The 22,460-nt window shown below is 36.2% G+C and overlaps 1 protein-coding gene across 2 annotated transcripts in view; it reads left to right on the top strand.

Annotated features, from left to right (window-relative positions):
• LOC137249248 (zinc finger protein ZFP2-like) overlaps nucleotides 1–22,460 on the top strand; it is a 104,001-nt gene that overhangs the window by 76,576 nt on the left and 4,965 nt on the right. Inside the window, exon 7 of one of the 2 annotated variants that reach the window (XM_067780569.1) lies at nucleotides 13,490–14,604. The exons of the other annotated variant lie outside the window; for it this stretch is intronic. Within the exon in view, the coding sequence (XP_067636670.1) occupies nucleotides 13,490–13,784 (295 nt within the window). The 3' untranslated portion in view covers nucleotides 13,785–14,604. Of the gene's footprint in view, nucleotides 1–13,489; nucleotides 14,605–22,460 lie in introns of those variants that run through there. 2 annotated transcript variants of the gene reach the window in all.

Genomic DNA, 22,460 nt, shown 5'->3' with positions numbered 1-22,460 from the left:
AAAAAATAAATAAATTGTTTACTAATACAAATTGAATTTAATATTTGAATTATTAACATAATGTTTAGAATATAAGTTAGTAATTATTTGTAAATTACTTAATGTAGTATTAACCTAATATAGTATTAACATAGTAGTAATAATAATAATTAATAAATAAGTTAGTCTGGTTTTTTTTTTGTTTTTTTGTTTTAATACAAATTGTTCTGAATGATCGAATTTTAGGAAGGGAAGGTACCTCTAAATAATGCATATTCGTTCATTCAAAACAATTAATCTTGCAGCTGAATAAACAAGAAGGACGTGACAAAACTGATCATTTTGTCATTTTGTTCTTTTCGAAAGGAGGGTGATATAATACACTTCCACCTTGCGCACTTGTGTGTATTGAGCTTAGTATGCAATTGAAAATATTTGGATTTTTCAAATGCATAGTAGGCGAAGTGAAAAAATAATTTGTTTTGTTTGAGTTTTGGAATTTTGAATTTGATGTGATCGAATGTAAAGAATCGTGTTCATCTGATATGCAAATTAATAACTAAATTTTAAAAAATGTATTTTAATTATTAAATAAAATATTAATATAAATAGTTACAAAATATACGTGTATGTGTGTGTTATTTAATTAAAGCGTATGCGTGTGTATTGGTGCATAAATGCACGTAAGAAGACATTCCTTTTATGGAGTCTTTATATAGATATATATTGCGCCGGAGAATTTTTTTCCATGTTTGTTGGGTAAACAAAATCCAGCTGTTGCCGTATCTACAAATTATCTAGATAATAAGAAAACCAGTCTTGCCGCACAAAACAGCATACCCAAAGGCGGCCTTAAACTGTGATTGGAAAACTGCTCAGTAGTTTAACTGGAGTTTAAATTTGACTAGAGTTTAAGCAAACTTAGTTTAAGCTTAGCTTAACCAACTTCTGATAAACCAAAGCATAAAATTATAACTTTTAAAAAGGGCAATTCGACACCTAATTTGGTATCGAACAGTTTGTATCGAACGTTCGATACGAGGCGTCGACAATTTGTGTTAAGCGCCAAATACACGACACGAACATTTCCGCGAACATTCCGCAATCTTGTTCGCAGCTTTGGCCATACACCATACGAACTTTTGGCCGAACATTAGTTCTCTTTCAGACAGCGATGAATACGGACAACAATTGTGCTGCAGCAATATTGCTCGCTGTGGCAATTAAGCGTAAAAAAAAGAGAGAAGATCGCAAAAAAAGAATTTGGTGTAAAGAATGGTTTAAAAAACGAGCAGTTCTTGGACAAAGTGAGCTTATTAAAGAACTGGAATTCACGTCACAAAATGATTTTAAAAATTACGTTCGTATGAGCAAGGCAACATTTGACCAACTTTTACATTTGACCAACTTTTTTTATAACTGTATCCTTTGTGGCATCAGGATCTACTTCTTTTAATTTTTCGATTAAAGTCGCATAATCATTATTCTTTTTAATTCTATTACAATAATCTTTGCTTTTTACTTGCCACAATGATGGCAAAGATTTATACATTTCAATAAATTCACTCAGAAATTTTTTATTGTCCATTTTACTTTTCCGCGCACGTCTGTTCCGTTCAGAAATTACTACGATTATGAGCTATTTCACCATACACGCACGAACAGTTCGCGGAAATGTTCGCCAAAAATTAAAATATTGTAATTTTTGGCGAGCATTTGCGCGAACTGGCAAACACCACCATACACGACAGAAAAGGTCGCAGAAACATGACAACGGGAATGTTCGCGGAAATGTTCGTGTCTTGTATTTGGCGCTTTACGGAAAGCGTAAACGATTATTTTATACTCGTTCTTGATCGATATCGAATTACGGAAAGCCACCCCAGGTGTTGATGAGCGATTTAAATTGTTGGCCCTTCGCCGCTGTCTTACGGGAACAGCAAAAGTTGTTCTACCAACAACAAAGGCATTGAACCATAATGACTTGAAAAAAAGCTTTGTTAAACGAATTCGATGTGCCAGTGCAGAGACACGAGGTATATAAAATACTAGCAAAGAGTAAATGGGACAAAAAGAATCTTTACACTGCTTTGTCCTTTCTCGCAACGAAATTGCAGCCGTAGTTGAGGATGACGATAACCACTCGGGTAGCGATGCAATAAATGCATTAAATTTTGTAAGTATCACCTTTAAGATAGATAATAAGTTTACATCCGACAATTTTTTTCTCTGTTTGATACCGGTAGTGCGGTTAGTTTTATTAGGGAAACATATGTTCCAAAACAATTGCTGGAAAATCAAGTCGCAAGATATCCCTCAAAATTTAAAGGCATCGGGGGAAAAAATATTAATATTATAAATACAATTTTTTGTTATGTATTGATAAACAAAGAAATAAAATTGAATTGAATGTCATACCAGATAATGACATGGTTGTTCCAGTTATTTTGGGTCGTGATTTTCTCAGTACGTTTAATATTAAATTGACGAGGGTTAAGAAAAAATGTATGGAATTTTTGAATTTAAGACGTAAAAACAAATTAAATGTTTCTAAAGCTTATCAAATTGTGGCTGATCCCAAAGCATACTATCATGGTGCAGCCAGACTCTGTTGATGATGAATGCTCTCCAAGGAAAATAACCGTAGATATCCACAGTAAAATTGTTGATACCGGTTCCGTTTGTTTACCGGATATATTTCATATTGACGTTTCTTATAACAAAGACGAACCTAATATAGACGAAATGCTTACGAAGGAGCAAAGGACTAAGTTAAAGCAAATTATAAATAATACTTATTTTAACCCGAATATGAAAAGTGAGCCATTAAAATATGAAATGAAAATAGGACTAAAAACCGACGTTCCTTTCCATTGTAATCCACGTCGACTGTGTTATCGTGAACGTAACGAAGTACGAGACATTTTAGATGAACTTATTAGGGACAAAGTAATACAACCTAGTGACTCCCCTTATGCTTCCGCCATTGTGTTGGTTAAGAAAAAGAACGGGAAACCCCGAATGTGCGTGGACTACAGGGCACTCAACAAACAAACCCTTAGAGATAATTACCCACTACCACTAATTGATGATTGTTTCGAGTACTTGCAAAGTAAACAATTCTTTTCGGTACTGGATTTAAAAAGCGGATTTCATCAGGTTCAGGTGGCTTCTGAGTCAATACCATTTACGTCATTTGTAAATGCCGTTTGGGCTAAAAAATGCTCCCGCCGTGTTTCAACGATTTATCAACAATGTTTTTCGAGATATGATAGATGAGAAAAAAATTATCATATACATGGATGATATAGTTATTGCTACCGAAAGCTTTGAGGAGCATGCGAAGTTGCTGAAATTGGCATTGGACCGGATTAAATTTCGCACTTTAAAACTTAACCTAAGTAAATGTAAATTCGGGTATAGGGAATCGACTATTTAGGTTACAAAGTTAACCACAAAGGAATTTCACCGAGCAGTTCCCACATAAAAAGCATTCAAAACTCCGCCTCCTGCGAACCTGAAACAGTGACAATCGTTTGTGCCGTCGTTTTCAGAAATTGCTAAACCTTTACAGAATTTATTAAAAAATAACAGAAATTTCGATTTTGATGACAGATGTCATGAAGCTTTTGTTGAACTAAAGTCTAGACAAGTCAAGAGTCCTGTTTTAGCCATTTATAATCCGGATAAGGACACTGAGGTGCACTGTGACGCTAGTAGTATTGGTTTCGGTGCAGTTTTGCTGCAACGTCAGGCAGATGGCAAATTTCATCCGATCTCGTATTTTTCAAAAACCGCTTTGAGGAGTCAGTCAAAGTATCACAGTTTTGAATTAGAATATCCATAGTGTACGCACTACGGAGATTTAGACATTTATTGGAAGGTATACAGTTTACGTTAGTCACTGATTGCAATTCTTTAGCTATGACTCTCGATAGAAAACAATTGAGTCCTAGGATAGCAAGATGGGCCTTGGGATTCAAAAATTATAATTATAAAATACAGCACAGGAAAGGCACTTCTATGCTTTGAGCAGGAGAACGCTCAGACGAGGTAGAATTTCGTATTCAAGTAGCCCAGGAAAGGGATCAAGATATTCAGTCGGTGCGAAAGCAACTCGAAATTGAGGAGCTTAGAGATTATAAATTGATTAATGGTTTAGTATACAGAACTAAGACGTACGGTAAAGATGCGATTTACGTACCACATGAAATGGAAAACTATGTCATACAATTAATATACGGGAAAATGGGTTATCTCTCTATAGATAAAACTCTTAACAAATTAGGTCTTTATTATTGGTTTCCGCGTATGCGAATGAAAGTAGAGAAATTCATTAGGAATTGTTTAAAATGTATCATGTACGCTAGCCCTCCACCTTATACTCCACTCCCAAAACGCCTTTACCATTTGACACTATTCACACCGACCACTTTGGACCATTGCCGTCACTGAAATCTAAACGCAAGCACATTCTGGTGGCAGTTGATGTTTTTACTAATATGTTAAACTATATCCAGCAAACTCTACAAGTATACGGGGAGTAATTTCCGCTTTCGGATTCGTGGTCCTGGGTCCAAAGCGCGTCTTTGGACACCACTCCCGATATTTTTGGACAAGTTTTAGCAGTTGTGAGCTTATGTAAATAATTAAAAACCTACAAGGAAAGCTGCAAAAATATATTTAAAAGATTTATTATCAATTTTATATTAATATTTCAACATCCTACCATAACTTAATGCAGAAAATTTGCGAGTTTTAATAATTTTGTTCAAATAAACAAAATTATTAAATGAGAATTGTAACACGTTTTAATCATAAAAAAGTCAACACAAAACTGAATTTGAAAAAAAAATTGATGCCGTTGTATATTTTTTTCAGAAAAAAAAGATTTGTATAGTTTTACATACATTTTTTTCACTGAATAAAAAATTAGTTTTATAAAGCGACAACCCTCTTCAGCAGGCGCGGATCTACAGTGGGGGTAATGTCCCAAAAGGTCGATAAATTTTATTTTTCAAATACTTTACAGAACAAAAATGAAATATCCAAAGAAAAAAATATTTAAATGTTCAATACTTAAAGTATTTGAAAAATAAAATTTTGTATGGGAAATCTTTAAGTCTAAGGTGTGGAAATGAAAATATCTAGCATCAATACTGCGGGCCATTGTTTTCTCAACGGAATATCATAGAGAGTAGAATTTTGCGTATGTGCTTTTCCTTGCGTGCAAAAATGTGCTCAAGAACAATTTTTTTGCACGGTTTTTGCAACAATTTTAAAAATAGAAATTTATTTCACAGAAATAAAAAATGTGCTCTTAAAGAGTTTGTAATTACAAGAAAATTGGTGTTTGAATTGTCGGTAAAAGTCTAGTTGAGGGGTCGACTGCTAATACGCTAGCAAAAATATCGAGAGAGGTGTCAAAAGACGCGTATTGACCTCGACAATAATAATGTGAAAAATAAACTCAATTCAGTAAAAAAATAACATAACGTACATAAATTTTTCAATTCACATTGTCAGTTTTATTTCATATAAAATAAGATTTACTGGAGCGCTTACATTAATGAAATGTTAGATTTCATTGTTCGATTTGCTTACATTAACTTTTTCTAAATATGTACATTTTAAGAGCTTGAATCAGCCAAGGAAAACCTTCCGTGCTTTTTGGTCTGCGAACATGGAAATTACCGATTCAAAACTAATGCTGCGAGCAAGGCTGGACTCCAACGCCAATGTTCCAAGGCTTGTCAAGCGATTGTGGCTCATAGTAGAACGTAAACAATTTTTCACGCGAGACAGTAGACTAAAAGAACGCTCCCCTTCAGCCACACTGACTGGAAGTGTGCAAAATATTCCTAATTCTATGCAGATGTTCGGAAATAATACTTCCATCTTCAAGTAATGAAATTTCTTCAGGAGTTGAAATGGTGGCAGCGAATCACATCCCAAATTTGCTAAGTGGATGGCTTTGAGATGAATGATTTCATCTATTAGATCCGTAGAAATATCGATACCATAAATCGTGCAGAATGCCGCTGCTTTTTCTCTGAGATCTTCTTCCGTCAGATCCTGATACTTCCACAAAATACTAAATTTAATCACAATGTCATTTACGGCTTCGAAACGTTTTGTCATGTTACCAATCAAGCAGTCCAAAAGAAAGCAAAAAACTTGCTGTTTGAATTGAGTTTTGGAATCACACTCAGGTGATTCGCCAGGTAATTCATCGAACTGGCGCTTTCTTATCTTCCTTCTTTTCTCTGCGAAGGTATTCACAACTCCTATACTCCCTGCCAGAATCTTACATTCTTGAAGTATGATCAACCATTGATCCCTGAACTTCTTCAACTCATCAATCAGGCTACGTATATTTTCTGTTTCCACGTCCAGTGTGATATTTCTAGCTTGCAGTACCAGATTTCGATGGTTGATTACCGTCGTGGAGGCTAAGAGGATACACTCAAATTTCCCCATATATGCTTCAATACCTTCCAAATCCGTTACTGTTTCTGAACTCAGATTTAAAAGCTTGATTTCATCAATAGCTTTCTTGCGGAATGTGAGTTGGGAAAGGTTTCACACTATCCACACGAGCAGACCATCGTGTTTGTGACATGCTGTGCAAGGAGCAATTAGTTTTTTCCGCAGCTTGCACTCCACATAAATTTATACTGTGACAAGCACAAGGTGCAAATATTGCCAGGGAGTTATCTCTCAGGATATGACTCTGCGCTCCTTTGTAATGACCGCTCATATTACTGCCATTACCATACCCCTGCCCACGGCAGTCATCCAGGGGAATATTGTGCTTTTTTAGAGTGCTGCGAATCAGCTAGCTTCTCCTGTTTTGCGTTACAATCGACAAACTCTAAGAAGCGCTCTTGGATTTTCCATTTTCATATATAAAACATAACGCAGTATAAAAACAGTCTGCTCAATATGCTCCGAATCAGGGGTCGCATCCACTATTACTGTGTAATACTTGACGGGCTTTCTCTCGCCTTCTATCTTTCTAATTACTTGACTTACACAGATTTCTATGAACTCATTTTGTATTCCATGAGACAAATAATGTGCTTGGAGACGATTCTTTTTCGTTTGAGATTCCCTCACCTTCTCCAAATGTTCATGCAATAGGGGGTCATAATTGCTGATCAGTTCCAAAATACTCCAGCGAGCTGCTACATTTTTAAGGGTTTCCGCTAAGAGAAAATCCACTGAACTCGCATTTCGAATTCTAATTTCATATTGGCGCCACTCTATATAGCAAGTTTTATGATTTTGACTATTTTCATGTTCAGGAATTTTGTCGTGTGACCTCTTTCAACCTTTTTCTTTAGAATAACCTGAAGATTTTGTCAAAACTGATCGGGTATTTTCGGAAATTTTGCAGAAAAGCCGGCATGGAAAACAAAAAAGCTCTTCTTTTGTTGCACTCGAAACGAGCCAATCACGCTTTACTTTTTCTCCGTTTTTTTTAGAGTAGTATGGAGTGTCGAAATTTTTGACAGATAGCGCTTATAAAATTGTGTCAAAAACGTTTATCTAACTTAAAATCATTCCTCTCCGCGGCCCTGAAAGTATTTAAAACAGAATACATACATACTTTCGAAAATACTTTGAAATCGAAAGCTTACATTTTGGTATTATTAAGCGCTGTACGCAGATCAAAAAACATTCAAGAAAAATTTTGCATTTTTCTTGAGCATGAAAATAGCAGTAGGCACAAAATTTTGGCATTTCACGATGCATGGAAATTAATACATGAATACCGCTTTTATAAAAAAAACAAAATTTATGAAACCTTTTGATACCATTTCCTCCCCCACAGCCAAGCTCACGATCCGCCACTGCTCTTCAGATGGCAGCGTTGGAGCGAGAAATTGCTTACATCCGTCACCTTCTATCATTCCATCATGGCACTTGGGTATGAAGAACAAATTGACAACTAACAAGTAAGGAAGGCTAAGTTTGGGTGTAACCGAACATTACATACTCAGCTGAGAGCTTTGGAGACAAAATTGTCTTTCTCATGGATTATGTATCAAATGGTAATACAAAAAAGTGGAAGTGCCTTTGCTATCTTTCTTCAGCTATCAATTCGTTTTATTTGAATATTTTTTTAAATATGAAAATTTGGTTAAATTTGGACGCATTTCTTTATATATATTTTTTTTTTTAAATCATCCCTGAAATATCTTCGCAGCGCTCTTAATTTTAAACCCAAAATGTCCGAAATTGTGGCATTTTTTGGAACGATTTTTTCATCCTTTGTCAAATAAGGGAAAATCACCACGTAGGAAAATGAACCTAGCGTAACCCTGGAATGTGTTTGTATGACATGGGTATCAAATGAAAATTAAAGAGTATTTTAAAAGGGAGTGGGTCTTAGTTCTATAGGTGGACGCCTTTTCGAGAAATCGCCATAAAGGTGGACCAGGGACAAATTGCAAAGTTTACAAACGGCGATGGTTACTAGGTTACTAGCTCCCGAGAAGCTAGCTGATGAAAAAGTGAAATTCAGAAACATGTAGTAACCATCGCCGTTTGTAAACTTTGCAATTTTTCTCTAATATCAATAACAAAACAATTGTATAAAGCAATATGAGCAAGACTCGCTAATTAAATACAGAAACTTTCGATATCGAAAAAATGGGCGTTGTTATAGTCCGATTTCGTTCATTTTAAATAGCGATCTGAGATAAGTGCCCAGGAACTTACATACCAAATTTTATTAAGGTACTCAAAATTTACTCAAGTTATCGTGTACACGGAGGGACGGACGGACGGAAGGACATGGCTAAATGAATTTCTTTTTTCGGCCAGATAATGATATCTCGATTAGTTTATGCCGTTACGGGGTACCATTACGCGAACAAAATTAATACACTCTGTGAGCTCTGCTCAGCTGAGTATAAAAATATTATTGAGTATAAAAAAAGTTAGCAACGATAGCTGACCGCGGAACCAATATATATCTGAAAGATATATGTACATATGCATGTGACGAAAAAATTAACAGAAAACTATACCTGCATATGACAGTAGCTAATTATTTTTCTTGATATTGAATTTAAATTTTGGATATTAATTTCTGTAATGATGAAACATGTTTTACCCAAAGTGGAGGTTCATTTAATTAACAGGCCTATCATTTATAAAAAGGGCATTTTATTAAATTCAGGCAGTTATTTCGAAAGTTTTCACACGCAATTTCCAACTCAACCTTCGCGGAAATATATAAATTGTGTTAAGTGACTTGAACTATGAACATTTTTCGTTCGTTTGTTGCATTAGCCGTTGAGTGTGCTTGTAATTCTCAACTGGTTAGTGAAATATTCTAAAGACATAGTTTAAATTTTTTATCCCAAAGCGGGGTTTTTCAAAGCAAAACAAGGTGGCTCAACCCGCAGCCAATACCTTAGAGCCCCCAGTGCTCGCCCCCAATGAATACATACAAGGTGTAACAGCGCATAGCGACCTCTCTAAAATAATAACAGCCCACTTAAATAACAAATATTATAATAACAAAGAAACCATTCGCCCTTCGAATCACCAAAGCTTAGACATGGTCCTTCGAGCCGGATAACTGGCTCGTATGGAAGTTTCACTAGACGACTAAGCCGTCTAGGCGGGGAGTATGTTTAAGTGACTTAAACTATGAACATTGTTCGTTTGTTTCATTAGCCACTGAGTGTGCTTGTAATTCTCAACTGGTTAGTGAAATAATCTAAACACATAGTTTAAATTTTTTTAGCCCAAAGCGGGGTTTTTCAAAGCAAAACAAGGTTGCTCAACCCGCAGCCAATACCTTGGAGCCCCCAGTGCTTGCCCCCAATGAATACATACAAGATTTAACAGGCGCATAGCCACCTCTCTATAAAATAATATACAGCCCACTTAAATAACAAATAATATAATAACAAAAAAACTATTCGCCCTTCGAATCACCAAAGCTTAGACAAATTGCATTCAATGAAATTCGGAAAAAACACTTATTTCATTTAAAACGAAGTTATAAGTTTAAAATTTGAATTTTTAGAACTAAATTTGTGTTAAAGTTTATTATGTGCAAGTAGTGCTAGTAATGCTAGACTAACATACTTTGATGATTGGTTATTAACATCACTTGAAGGGTTTCGCGGAAACCGTTATAAACGCCAATCAAAGTTTTAGGAAAGCAAGAAAGAACCTTTGTCATGACTTGACTTTTGACTTTTCTTTTATGATAAACTTTGATATATGGCTGAAAATGTTACATTGGTCAAATTGATATTAGCGCAATGAAAGAGGGCAATAATAACGGTAATGTGCAAGAAGTTATTTCATGCAGAAATTAGCACTTACAACGTTTTTCGCGTTTACCTTTCATTTGGTTAGATCTTTAAATACAATACACTATTTCGTATGGATAGTTAATTGCTAACGCTAGCAATTTTTGGTTGCTTTCGCTGCTTCGTAACGACAGTATCATCCGGCCCTGAGTGAACTTGTTGGGTTGGACAAAACATGGCTTAGGACCCATGTCTGTTATTATTTAAATATCGACTAAAGGCCGATGTATCTGAGTTAGGTTTAATGGCCAAATGTCAAACGACGGTTTGTGATTTAGAACTAATAGCGTTTTCTTTTCTGAAATAAATTATTGCCTAAGTAAATGGTAAAGCCTTAAAGGAGTTGCTCCTACCCCGTAAAGGCGGCATTCTTCAAACAAATTCTGAAAGAATGATCAAACCAACATAAGTCTATCAATTCACGAAATATTTAGTAAAAAATTAATTATTTCCCCTAAAACCAGTTGGCATTTACAAATTTATTATCACTACTAATATACTACTAAAGGTACTTTTCTACTACAATTTTCGCTGAAGGGGATCGAATTATGCCTTTAGTAATTAAATCATGGAATGTACCTAAATTTAAATTTTTTCTTGTCACACTTATGCTGCATCAATCACAACAATTTAATAGGCTGTCTTGTTTTGATTTCGATTTCAAAACACATTGCTATTAGCAATATAGGAGTATTACATATATGATCACTAAGCTGTTAGCCAATAATCACAACAACAAAACAGCAAGCAACGACAATTATACACATTAAGGCAAGCAACATTTATGTACAAGGCAACGAAGAGATATCGCACACATACACAGATGTACTCATCAGCCGAAGTAGTTACTCACACACGCATATGGCTATAAGAGAAACATAAATTACAAATATACATGTATATAACATATTACCAAGCAGGAGATACAAGAATTCTAGAAGGTGAAACGTCTAGGCCTTTGGAGAAATATGCCGACTAGACAACAGAGATAATAAAAGCAGCGGAAGCTCAGTTTGCAATACTGAATATTGGAGTGATTTATTCAACAGTTTAGCGATTCGAACGTTAGCAGAAGCTTTCAAATGAGCGGAATTTCCCAAAACTCGTTACAGTATGATGATCAGTTGTGCAGTACTCTTATGTCCCTTAAATATTTCTATAGTACTCCACGGCTTAACCACATTCATATACATAAACATAACAAAATTTTCAACTCAAACCATTAAAAAATGGTAAAACTTTCTGCCTTTTACTTCTCATAAAGATCACTACATAGGATTTAAAAAGTAAATTTCCACAAAGAAATTAGGGGTACTCACAGTCCCTTCGACACAAGGACACAAAGTACTAATTATTAATTTAATAGACTCGCTTCGCTTTCCGCAAAAGTTTCCAGCTTTAACATTTATTTTACCTGTCTTCTAGGAAGCCTCAACTCCTTGCACTAACGCGGCGTTGCTTTTTTCTGAATCTTAGAGGGCAGGCGCTGTTATACGCAGTCTTTTGCGTCTTCGATAGGAAGTCATTGAATTCCTCCAGTTTTTCTATAGTAGCAACTTCTTTGGGTTGCCCCAGTTTTGTTTCTAAATGCTCCTGAAATTTGCTTCAGCCCGTTGATCTAGGGTTTCTAAAGGTGTGTCCCTTCTCTACCTTCTTTTACGGGCAGTTGGCTATCTGCAAATCGCATTTCAGGATGTAACAAAATAGAGACTCGCCTCTATCATTTGTATTGCATAAATTTTTAAATAAAACAAATAAATATATAAAGTTAAGCCATTAACAAAGATTCACTCTGAATGCTTTCAAAAAATTATTAAAGAAAAAATAAGTTATTTAATAATTTGGGAAAAATTTAAACAACGTGACATCAGGACGAACAAGGCGGCAGCTGTTTCGATTATACCTTGTAAATCTCTTCAAATCCTTTTCTCTCGGGAGTGGGATTTGAACCCGCACTCCTACGATGGCTGAAGTGTTACAAACGCATTCAACCACGTCATGCCTTAGTTGTTGTGCCGGAAGAAAAGGCTTTGAAGAGATTTACAAAGTATAATCGAAACAGCTGTCGCCTTGTCCATCTTTATATCACGCTGTTTAAAATTTTCCCAAATTATTAAATAAATTATAAAATTAAAAATTGCTTCAGATAAATGTTTTCATACATTTAAAGCAATAAGGGCAAGTCCCGCTTAATTCATGAAAAAATAAATATATTGAAGAAATTTTTAAATAAAACAAATAAATATATAAAGTTAAATCATTAACAAAGATTCGCCCAGAACGCTTATAAAAAATTATTAAAGAAAAAATAAATATTTTAATTAATTTAGGGAAAATTCCGCTTATTTGCAACCTTCTGCTAACGTTCGAATCGGTAAACTGTTGAATAAATCACTCCAATATTCCGTATGGCAAACTGGTTTTTATTTAGAATAATTTGAGAGTAGTACAATTATACTTCGCAACTAAAGGCGTGTTTAAATCAAACTGATTCCTGATTACTCAGTTTGCGCTGCTTTTATACTCTCCGTCGCTTCATTCGCATATTTCTACTACAGTCTAGACTAGACGTTTCACCTTCTGCTGTATCTCCTGCTTGCTAATTGAGCTACATATATGCGTATGCATGTGTCAGAACCAACTCCGGCTGATGACTACAGGTGTTTGTGAGTATCTCTTCGTTGCCTTGTATGGATGTGTATAAATGATGATTTATTTGAGTGGCAGCTTGCTTTATTGTTGTTGTGCCTTTATTTACTAAGTATCAGCTTAGTGATGCTAATATTCGTCACAGTATATTGAATTTGCGAAAGCGGTTAGTTTAAGTTGTTGTCGAAAACATTTACAGAAATGCTTGTTGGGTTTATATGAGTAAGGTTCCCATAAAAAATGTCAATTTGATATGAAAATGATTGAGAGTTGTTGAAAGCCACCAAAAATATAGTGAAGAAAACAAAATCTGAGGAAAACCAAGAAAAGCAAGAATATCTGCTAGTATTTAAATAAAAGTTAAGTGCATTTAGTTTTTAACAGTCCTTTATTTTTTATTACTCCAGATACAAAAACATTTGTATACTAACTCGTACTAATCAAGAAAAGAAACATAAATGTGAAAAAAGTTTTCTTTATCCAAATCTCATTCAACATTTCATTCTGTCACTATGAAATAGGTTTGCTGATGGTTGTAATAAACGCCGTCATATGCGCACCCATACCGATGAGAGACCATTCGAATGCAAATACTGTGAAGGCACTTATCTTTCAAACCATGGAATGTTGCGGCATTTACCTACTCATTTGGGTGCTAATGTGTATAGATGTGATGTGTGCCCTTTAGCTTTACCTCTATCAACGGAGCGACGTTTACACTTAGCTACGCATAAAAATGAAGATCCAGAGACGCGTGAGCGGAATTTGAAAGCCTTAAGAGAAGAGGAGGCTAAATTGAAAGATATAAATTTATGATCGCAAAGGGACATTTAACCAGCACCTTTTGAAAGCTACATAATTTATAATCCTAATGTAAAACGGAAGAGCTCTACAAGCGAAACCGCACCCACTTTCGAGGTGCAGAACAAAATGTGTATGACATCAAATTTCGAATATTTTGTTGAATATCAGTGGTCGAAAGCATTGTGAATTCATACAAGTGGCGAATGTTTGAAAAAAAAATTTTTTTTTCACAATAGTACACAGCCTCGATCACCTATTCAGTCGCTGTTCGATTACTTAAATCATTTGCTCAATAGTATTTTTCAAACATTTTTGTAGACGACTGGTATATTGTATTATTTATATATTTTAAAATGTTTAATTAACTGGCTCATATTTTATTTATTAACTAGATTTGAGAAATAAATATTAGAATGTAGCCTGATTTTCTGTATACACATTTAAAAGAAAAGCTGGTTTGAAACACAAATGGGCAGTTCTTGGCAATTCAATTTAATAACAGCGAGCAAAAAACAAAACTTTCTTCCATTCTCTGGCCATCGCGACAGCCATTATCCCTGTCAGTTTTTATTTGAGGAAGGTATGGCAATGGAGGGATAGAAAGATTTTTCACTTGTATGAATTCACAATGATCGTGATACAAAAAGAATATCATTTAAACAAAGTAGACGGAAATGGATGTTTTTGAATCACTTAGAAAACTTGAAAATGTGCCCGGGCTATGAACCAAATAGAAAAAGCAATAGCATGCCATGTTTCAACCTAATTATAAGTCTTAATGCAAATATCAGACGCTCATATGACTAATAATAAGACACCATCTGACTTTCAATTACTTTATTTATCTTTATTTTAAAACATTATTTAAGTACAGATTGGTAATCTATCATCGAAAATAAATTTTCAGCGCTAATAAGCCTAAAATCAGGCGTTATTATAAGGCGTATGATATGCCTTATTTACTGTATTCTAAGGTTTACCAATCAGGAGTGAAACCAGTATTCCTTATTGCTTACAACCGCTTATGTCACTTTTTTCTTATCACTAGTATACAGTCCCCTCATTTTAGGCGTGAGGAGAAACTTTGTTAATCCAAATCCGCAGGACTTGCACATCTTCAGCACTTTGCAGCCCACTCCAGTTAGGACGCCTTTTCTGCTTGGTCGATCATGTGTAACTCTTGGTAATCTGGTTGGGACGTCTACGATACAAACTAGGAAGGATTCGCCTACCCCCATGTCATCAAGGGATGCCCCGGGATTCAAAGGGTTGATAAGCGCAATGCAAAACTTTATAGCTTTAGAGTTTCCGCAAGCACGTTGTCAATTCACCTACGAGAGGAAAATCCTGTTACAAATAAGAATGTATCGTATACATATTTAGCAGGCGAGGCTCTGGCGACCCCACGTTCCTCATTGAACTAGGGGTGGGAGGGATGGCCCAGAAGGTTTAATGTGGTCATATTAATTCTCGAGATGGTCGGGCTATCCCCCTTAATGGTGCTTCTCACCTGAATGTTCCGAAACTATATCTGGCAAAGGACCATCAACATCGGTAACACTTCCCAAAACCTTGGGGATGTCTCCATGGGTAATACAACATTAACAGGGATGCGCGGTTCTTAGCTTTTTCATTTCCATCTATTCCGATTCCGTTGGGCTATGCGAGATGCACATTGATTGATGCGATAGCTGTTTATTATATTTTCTTCCAGTGTTTGTACTGCTTTTTCCATGTCGTTGTGTTAACAGTGCTTCGCCCCATTCAATGGGCGCAACCACACACAAATTGTCATCAAAGTCCTCTAATGGAAGTCCATGGAAACTGGCGGTTTTAACAGGCGCCGACCATAGGGAGATTGGTGTTAGAGGCTTAGGTTTCGCATTACAATTGAATGTATGGTTGGTGTCATGTATGGTGGAGCTTAACCTGCTGCAGTATCCAGATCGAAGTTGAACTAAGGTGACTCTTGCCTTCGTTGGTAGTGTGCTTTTTTCTTTTGAAAGTGTAGGACATTGTATATTCATAACAGGGTTCACCTCTCTCGGCAAACGCAAATCATGCTCTACAAGTCACTTATCGTACCCGTCCTGCTATATGGTGCAGGAGCATGGACCATGACAACATCAGATGAAGGGGCTCTGGGAGTGTTCGGGATAAAAGTTCTTCGAAAGATTTACGGGCCTCTACGCGTTGGCGATGGTGAGCACCGAAGAAGATTTAATGATGAACTCTACGAGCACCACGCAGACATCAACAGTCCAGCGAATTAAAACTCAGCAGCTACGCTGACTAGGCCATATTATGCGAATGAAATATGACGCTCCGGCTAAGAAAATATTTTTATCGGAAACCGCCTATGGAAGCAGAGGAAGGGGGCGGCCCCCTCTCCGCTAAAAGGACCAGGTAGAAAACAATTTAAACTCCCCTGGAGTGACCAATTGGCACCAGTTGGCAGAGCGAAGAAGCGACTGGCGTGGTTTGTTGGACGGCTATAACCGTTTAAACAGTTAAGCGCCAAGTAAATATACAGTACGTTACATTATTGTGTCGTACTCCGATGACAGCACGATAATGGCAACAGGTCGCGGCCCTTCATTGATGAGCGTCGCTGTAAAATAAATGACTATCTCCCTTGACTTTCCAGTTTTTTGCCTCACGAAATTTACCACTGTCACCGACCAAATCATCGGCTACCTTACTTAAGACGTGGGCGCAGCAAACGTCGGTCATATTGGACATCCAAGTAAAAGGCATTGCGCTTTTGACTGTTCAACACCCAGAAACACTGGGTGTGACATTCGATCAGGACCAGTGAGCTGCAATTATTCATCTTTTAAGGTTATTAGTGGACTAACCAAAAAATGAGTATTAGTGCGTAGACAAACAAAGAATATCAAGCACTTACATCCACTAAAACACATTTACATAGTCATGATTCGTAAAATGAATAACCGCTCATATGCCACGAAGCAGTTTAGTACTCAATTGTCTTATTGAGCAAGAAAGTCAACTGTGTTATACGAAAACACTAATTGGAATCAGTAAGACTAATAGTGCAATGAAATGAATATAGTCATATCAGTCTTCTGACGCAACACAACGATGTACACGAAGCTAAATTGAATACAGCGCTAAAGGAAAACCGATAGTAAACGAAGTATACAGTGTATTACACACGAAACCAACATGCTACTGAGTTAAAGCGACTATGATTTCAGTTTATACTCAACAATGTCATATATGTATGCGACATATGTGTTGCGGGGCACTCGTATGTATTTTCTATTTTATGTGCTAGTCACTCATAGCATTTTTCTGTAATTGACTAAGTATACATTTAGACACAATTTTTTGGCTCATGACTAAGTGCACTAATTTTATTAGTACTTAAAGCATATCTCTGATCAGGACCCACATTTTGGCGAGCACGCAGCAGCAATTGTTCCTAAAGTTCAGATCCTTAACGAATTGGCCAGCCGCTTGTATACTACGCGTATCCGATACGTTCGTCGAGTTAAAAAAAAAAAAAAATACACTGGAGGAAACTACAGGCTTGTCAAAGCACCGCTCTCAAAAGTACCGCGAAATGTCTTCTTTTCTCACCATAACACCATGAGGAGAGAAAAGTGCTGAAAAAACAGTTTCTGTTGAATAGGGCATACCAAGAGACATCAGTTTGAAGAGGCCGCGACTCCCAGGGACTTAAGAGTCGTCTCCGTAAGTACTATGAAGAAATTCGGCGCATAACATACCGTTTTATACTGATGAGCATAAAGAGGCCCTCAGTCTCATCCATAATGAGTCGCCACAGGTTTACGCCGATAAATGCCCAATACTCGAAACTCGCAGTTTAGAGAAGCAATCTCCCTAGGGAGACGCCTCACTCTGGCACAACCTCGATCTAGATACTGTAATATGTTAAAGTCTTACTTATTCAGAATCAGCCCAGACATACCCAGTATATATGCCGCATTTTACGAGTCCCACATGACACCAACCATATTTTCAATTGTATAGTGGAACCATCGCCTCTAACACCCATATCTCTTTGGCCAAGCCCTATTGAGACTACAAGTTTCTTTCGACTTCAGCTAGAGGCTATTGGTCACAATTTATGACAACCTTCTTCTTTTTAACAATGTTCTGGACATTTTAAGAGTTTTTTTTATTTTCATCGAAAATATGGAATTATGCAAAGAGATAATTTTTATTTTATTCGGACTCAGCTTGTTTTCTAGAAACCGATCTAGTGAAAGTAATACTGGGTTTCATTATAAATAAAACATGTTAATAAAAAAAGTTTTTCATCGCAGAAATACACTCAGAGTGTTTGCCAAATCACTTCCGTCGGGTTACTCTGACTAAAAAAAAACGTTTTTCTAATTGTCCGCGAGTTGAATCCAGGACCTCAATGTAGTAGGCGGGGCACGCTACCACCACACCACGGCGGCCGCCTAATAGAAAATAATGATAGTAATAAAAAAAAGTTTAAAGTAAAAAATGGATCAACGTGCTTTTATCACATCGTACCTGATGTTATGGTGCTAGTTACCGGCACGTACCGGATCTATATCCGGTAATGGACTATCAACGTAAACAACAACAGCCAGACTATTTTTTTCAACACTGAAGGTCTAAAATATTGGTATTTTTCTGCTTTCACGTAAAGTATACAGTTTATATTTTACTTTTTGCGATAAAGGGGGCTCAAATCGCAAAAGGTATTGAAAATAAAACTGTCAAATATTTTTGTCATAGATCAATAAATATCAAACAATTTCATTAGCGCACTACTCTTAAAATAAGTTAAAAAGGATAAGACTGGGAATCCTAGTAATATATTCCAACAGAGATCGACTGCTAATACGCATCAAACAAATTTTCGGTTTTTCGTGAAAATTTTTGGTAAAAACCTAAAAAAAATCTTGTAGAAAAGGGATTTTGCACAGATTTAATTTTGATCCCATCCCATTGGTGAACCAGCCAGAGTAATTTTTTATAAGCGCGGCCGAAGGCCTCCATCGCAGAAACGTTTTCTGCGGAAAAATACTGGATCCCTTCCCCGGTTTCGGAGGGACCCGTGGTAATTTTTTCGTTAATATCTTTTGGACGAGTTCAAAATTTTTATTTTCTGCCTTCCGATAATTAATACTGATGCCGAGACGCGTAATTAACACCCCTCCCAACATTTTTGGGCGCGTATTAGCAATCGACTCCTGTTCTAGACTATTAACTCAACATTTGATATACCTACACCTTTTTCCCCCTTCGGATTATTTATACTGGGTCAAAACGTGTCTATTGACACCTTCCGATATTTTTGGACGTGTATAAGCAGTCGCCCTGTTGTAAAATATTACCTTATTTTGTGTTCGTTTCATATAAAAAACAAAACAGGTATAATTTTCATGTTTGGGTGTATGAATGCTAGAATATAGAACTTTCAAGTTTGAAACAACATCATCGTTATATCTTATGCGGCAGTTACTCACGAACGTACGTACCAAAAACGTGTCAGCTGACACAACCTATCTTATGAGTGTGCAATGTAAACGAAAACTCACCGACGTGGAACGCCCGTACGTACGTAGCCCGGAACGTAGAAATCAAAACAATTTTGATTTTTTCCGTAAGAACGTGTCAGCTGATCGCTCTCTCACTAGACAGAGTTGCCTAGTAAACTTTTGTACGCTAATTTTTGACCGTTTGCAATTTTATGCAAAAACGCCTAATTAAAGTTTGAAAAATTGTGAAAATAATTCGAAATAATTATGTAAAAGTGCTGATTATAAATATTTTATCTATTTATACTTATTTAATATGTATTCCGGCCTTTTACAATATCAAAAATTAAATTGGAAAAAGTTGATGTTTCCATAAGCATGCATGCAAAATGGTCAATGGCAACAGTGCTTATCTGTAAACAATACACACACAAATATGTTATGTACATGTACACAGCCGCACACATTGATTCCTACGGGCTTGAGAGTTCGGTCAAACGTGCTTCGTACGACAAACGTCCTTACGTACGGCACACGTCGGTGGGTAACTGCCACATTACACGCAACAGTTAACGGTGCATTGATGTTATATGCATCCCCGCACTACAAATACACATAACTACTATTAAAATATTTCTTAACTTACCCGCGCAATCAACGCAGCTCCTGGATTATGATTCATCGCAAAGCTTGGCACTTTTAATTTAATAACTTTCTTTTCAACACCAGATGCATTATTTTGACAATTTTAAAATTTCACAAATAATAAATGTAATTGTAAACCTTCATAAAAGCTTTGAACAAACTTTAAATTTCAGTTGTACCATTGTAAATTTTACCAAGTAGCGCAACTAACAGCTGATCGGTGAAAATTCGCACATTCACACGCACAGTTCTCGACTCAGTTTCTAAACAAAACTTTAGATTATTTAATTCAAATTTTCAAGTGAGATAATACTTACAAATTTATGTATACAGAATATATATGGCATTTTTGTTGTTATTAAAGCAATATTTTTATTTATATTAAAGCTTTTATCATTTTTTTTTTTAACTTTGAAAAATCTCCGAACACCATTCCTTCATTATATGACATTCGACTGCCTAGTCCACTGCCTTCCACTCTATTCGCAACATAACCTCTACTTAAGCTGCCAAACTATATAGTAAACAATGAGTTGTACATTCACTTTCACTCGACCGTCGCTTTTTCAGTGATGGTAAGAAAAAAAAGCGCGAAAAATCGATATTTGACAATCTTTTATGACAGCCCTCGTGTTCCAATGGTACATGAACCAGATACGGATAGAGATTTAACATGCAAATGCAACAACAAACAGTTCCGACACATAAGCAGTTTTTTATATAGATGAGTTTAACACTAGCTTATGCATTATGAGTAGATTTCACGTATTTTTATGGAGAATTGTAGAATGAGCGACACTGGCGCCATCTGATATTGAAAAGCACCCAACTCCCCAATTTTGTTCCAAGAAAATCATAAGAAGAAGAATTTGACATTTGCTTTGGCTAAGGGTGTTGGCACATTTTGCACTGGTTGGTAAATTTTCCAACATTTTTCGCAAATAAAAACTGCAATATAACAATCGATTACGACACAAAATATGTTGGCAAGTATTTTGTTGTATAGGGAGAATGTTTATAACAGTGCTTCGCGAAATTTTGTATGTGAATGGGCAAGGCGTAATAAACTTCAATTGCTGAGTCTGAAGTTCCTTCATATTTACAAACGCAACATCCTGATTGATTGTGGCGATGTTATTGGAATGCATAAGCTTGTGTGAAACGCATCTATATGAAAAATGCCATTGTGTCACCGCCTAAAGCGATGTTTAACTTAAGCTAAGGACACTTTTGGCGGCACTACACGGCATTCTTAAAGTGCATGCACACCAAGCGACGCGACACGTAGCGACAAAATATTCTTTGCATGTATTCTCACGACCAAGTTGACCAATTTAAGTGCGTGCGTACTAAGCGGAGCGACACGTTCCACAAAATATTCGCGGCATATTTGCCTAATTGGTCAACTTGTCGCTAGTGTCGCTAGCGTCGCTTAGTGTGCACGCAATTTTATGAGGCAAGTGGCGGCTGTCTTATAAGACGAAGTCATGAGCGGCAATGTTGATCAAATAGGCAAAAAGGTGTAGCGCCTCTAAATTTGCACGCAATTTAACAGCTGCATTCAGTAAGCCATCTCTAGTTACTATTAGAGAAACTTCTACTAAAAATCAGTTTTCAAACAATTTGCTATGTTGTAACTTGTCTCGCGTCCCCAGCCCCACAAAAACGGTAACTAATTTCGCTGGGCCGGGAAAGACCACATGTATGAAAATGCGAGCAAAATATTTTAGTTATTTTCCAACACTTATTGTTTCGTTCTTAAAATTTCAAAATAGAAAAAAATATTAATAAAACAAAGTATTAAAAAAAATCGAATGTGCCGCCACTAAGATTCGAACCGACCCTACTTTGGGATTTCTCATACAGTAATGGAAGCGTCGCCTTGCCAAAATGCAAGTTTATTTTATCTCTTCAATGTTTGTGTAAATCATCCATTTTAGTGAACTTTGTTCATTGGGAAAATCTCAAATTTAGAGACTTGAGATGAGACTGGATTACAGACCTCAGCCGTTAGGTTGGGTGCACATGAGGCGTATCGTCATAGGCGCGTTTTATATTACATTCAAATTTTCTCCATTTAAGTACAAGTTCAACTCAGTTTGTCAGTTAAACTACGACTAAACTTATTCTGCTATTTTTCAGTCAACTTTAACTGAAGTTTAGGTTGAGCTTAAGTGACCGACCTGGCAGCGTTAAACTATAGCCTATAACTTAACGTTCGCTCGCAATAGCGTCGGAAGTACTCAACCAACATTTGGGCTTGAGTACCATTAGCGCTTATGTTGATAACAAGCGTACTTCATCTTCAATCTCAAGAGTTTTTCCGAAGCAGTGACTCAACTTAAGAATCATAGCGTTCTCAGCAAAGAAGCATATTTTATAAATGGAAAAATGCTGTTACTTAAATTGAAAAATAGTTTCCAACCATTGTGTTTCTCTTATTAAACTCAAATGTAAGATTCCAATAGTACAGCTTAATAAATTTTTAATTTATAATGTTTCGTTACCGCTACCAACCATGTGTTTGTACTTCACA

Source organism: Eurosta solidaginis, chromosome 4 (assembly GCF_040869045.1).
Source record: "Eurosta solidaginis isolate ZX-2024a chromosome 4, ASM4086904v1, whole genome shotgun sequence".
NCBI classification, from domain to species: Eukaryota; Metazoa; Arthropoda; class Insecta; order Diptera; family Tephritidae; genus Eurosta; species Eurosta solidaginis.
Note: the sequence above shows the minus strand (reverse complement) of the source record. Positions and strands in the feature narration are given on the sequence as shown.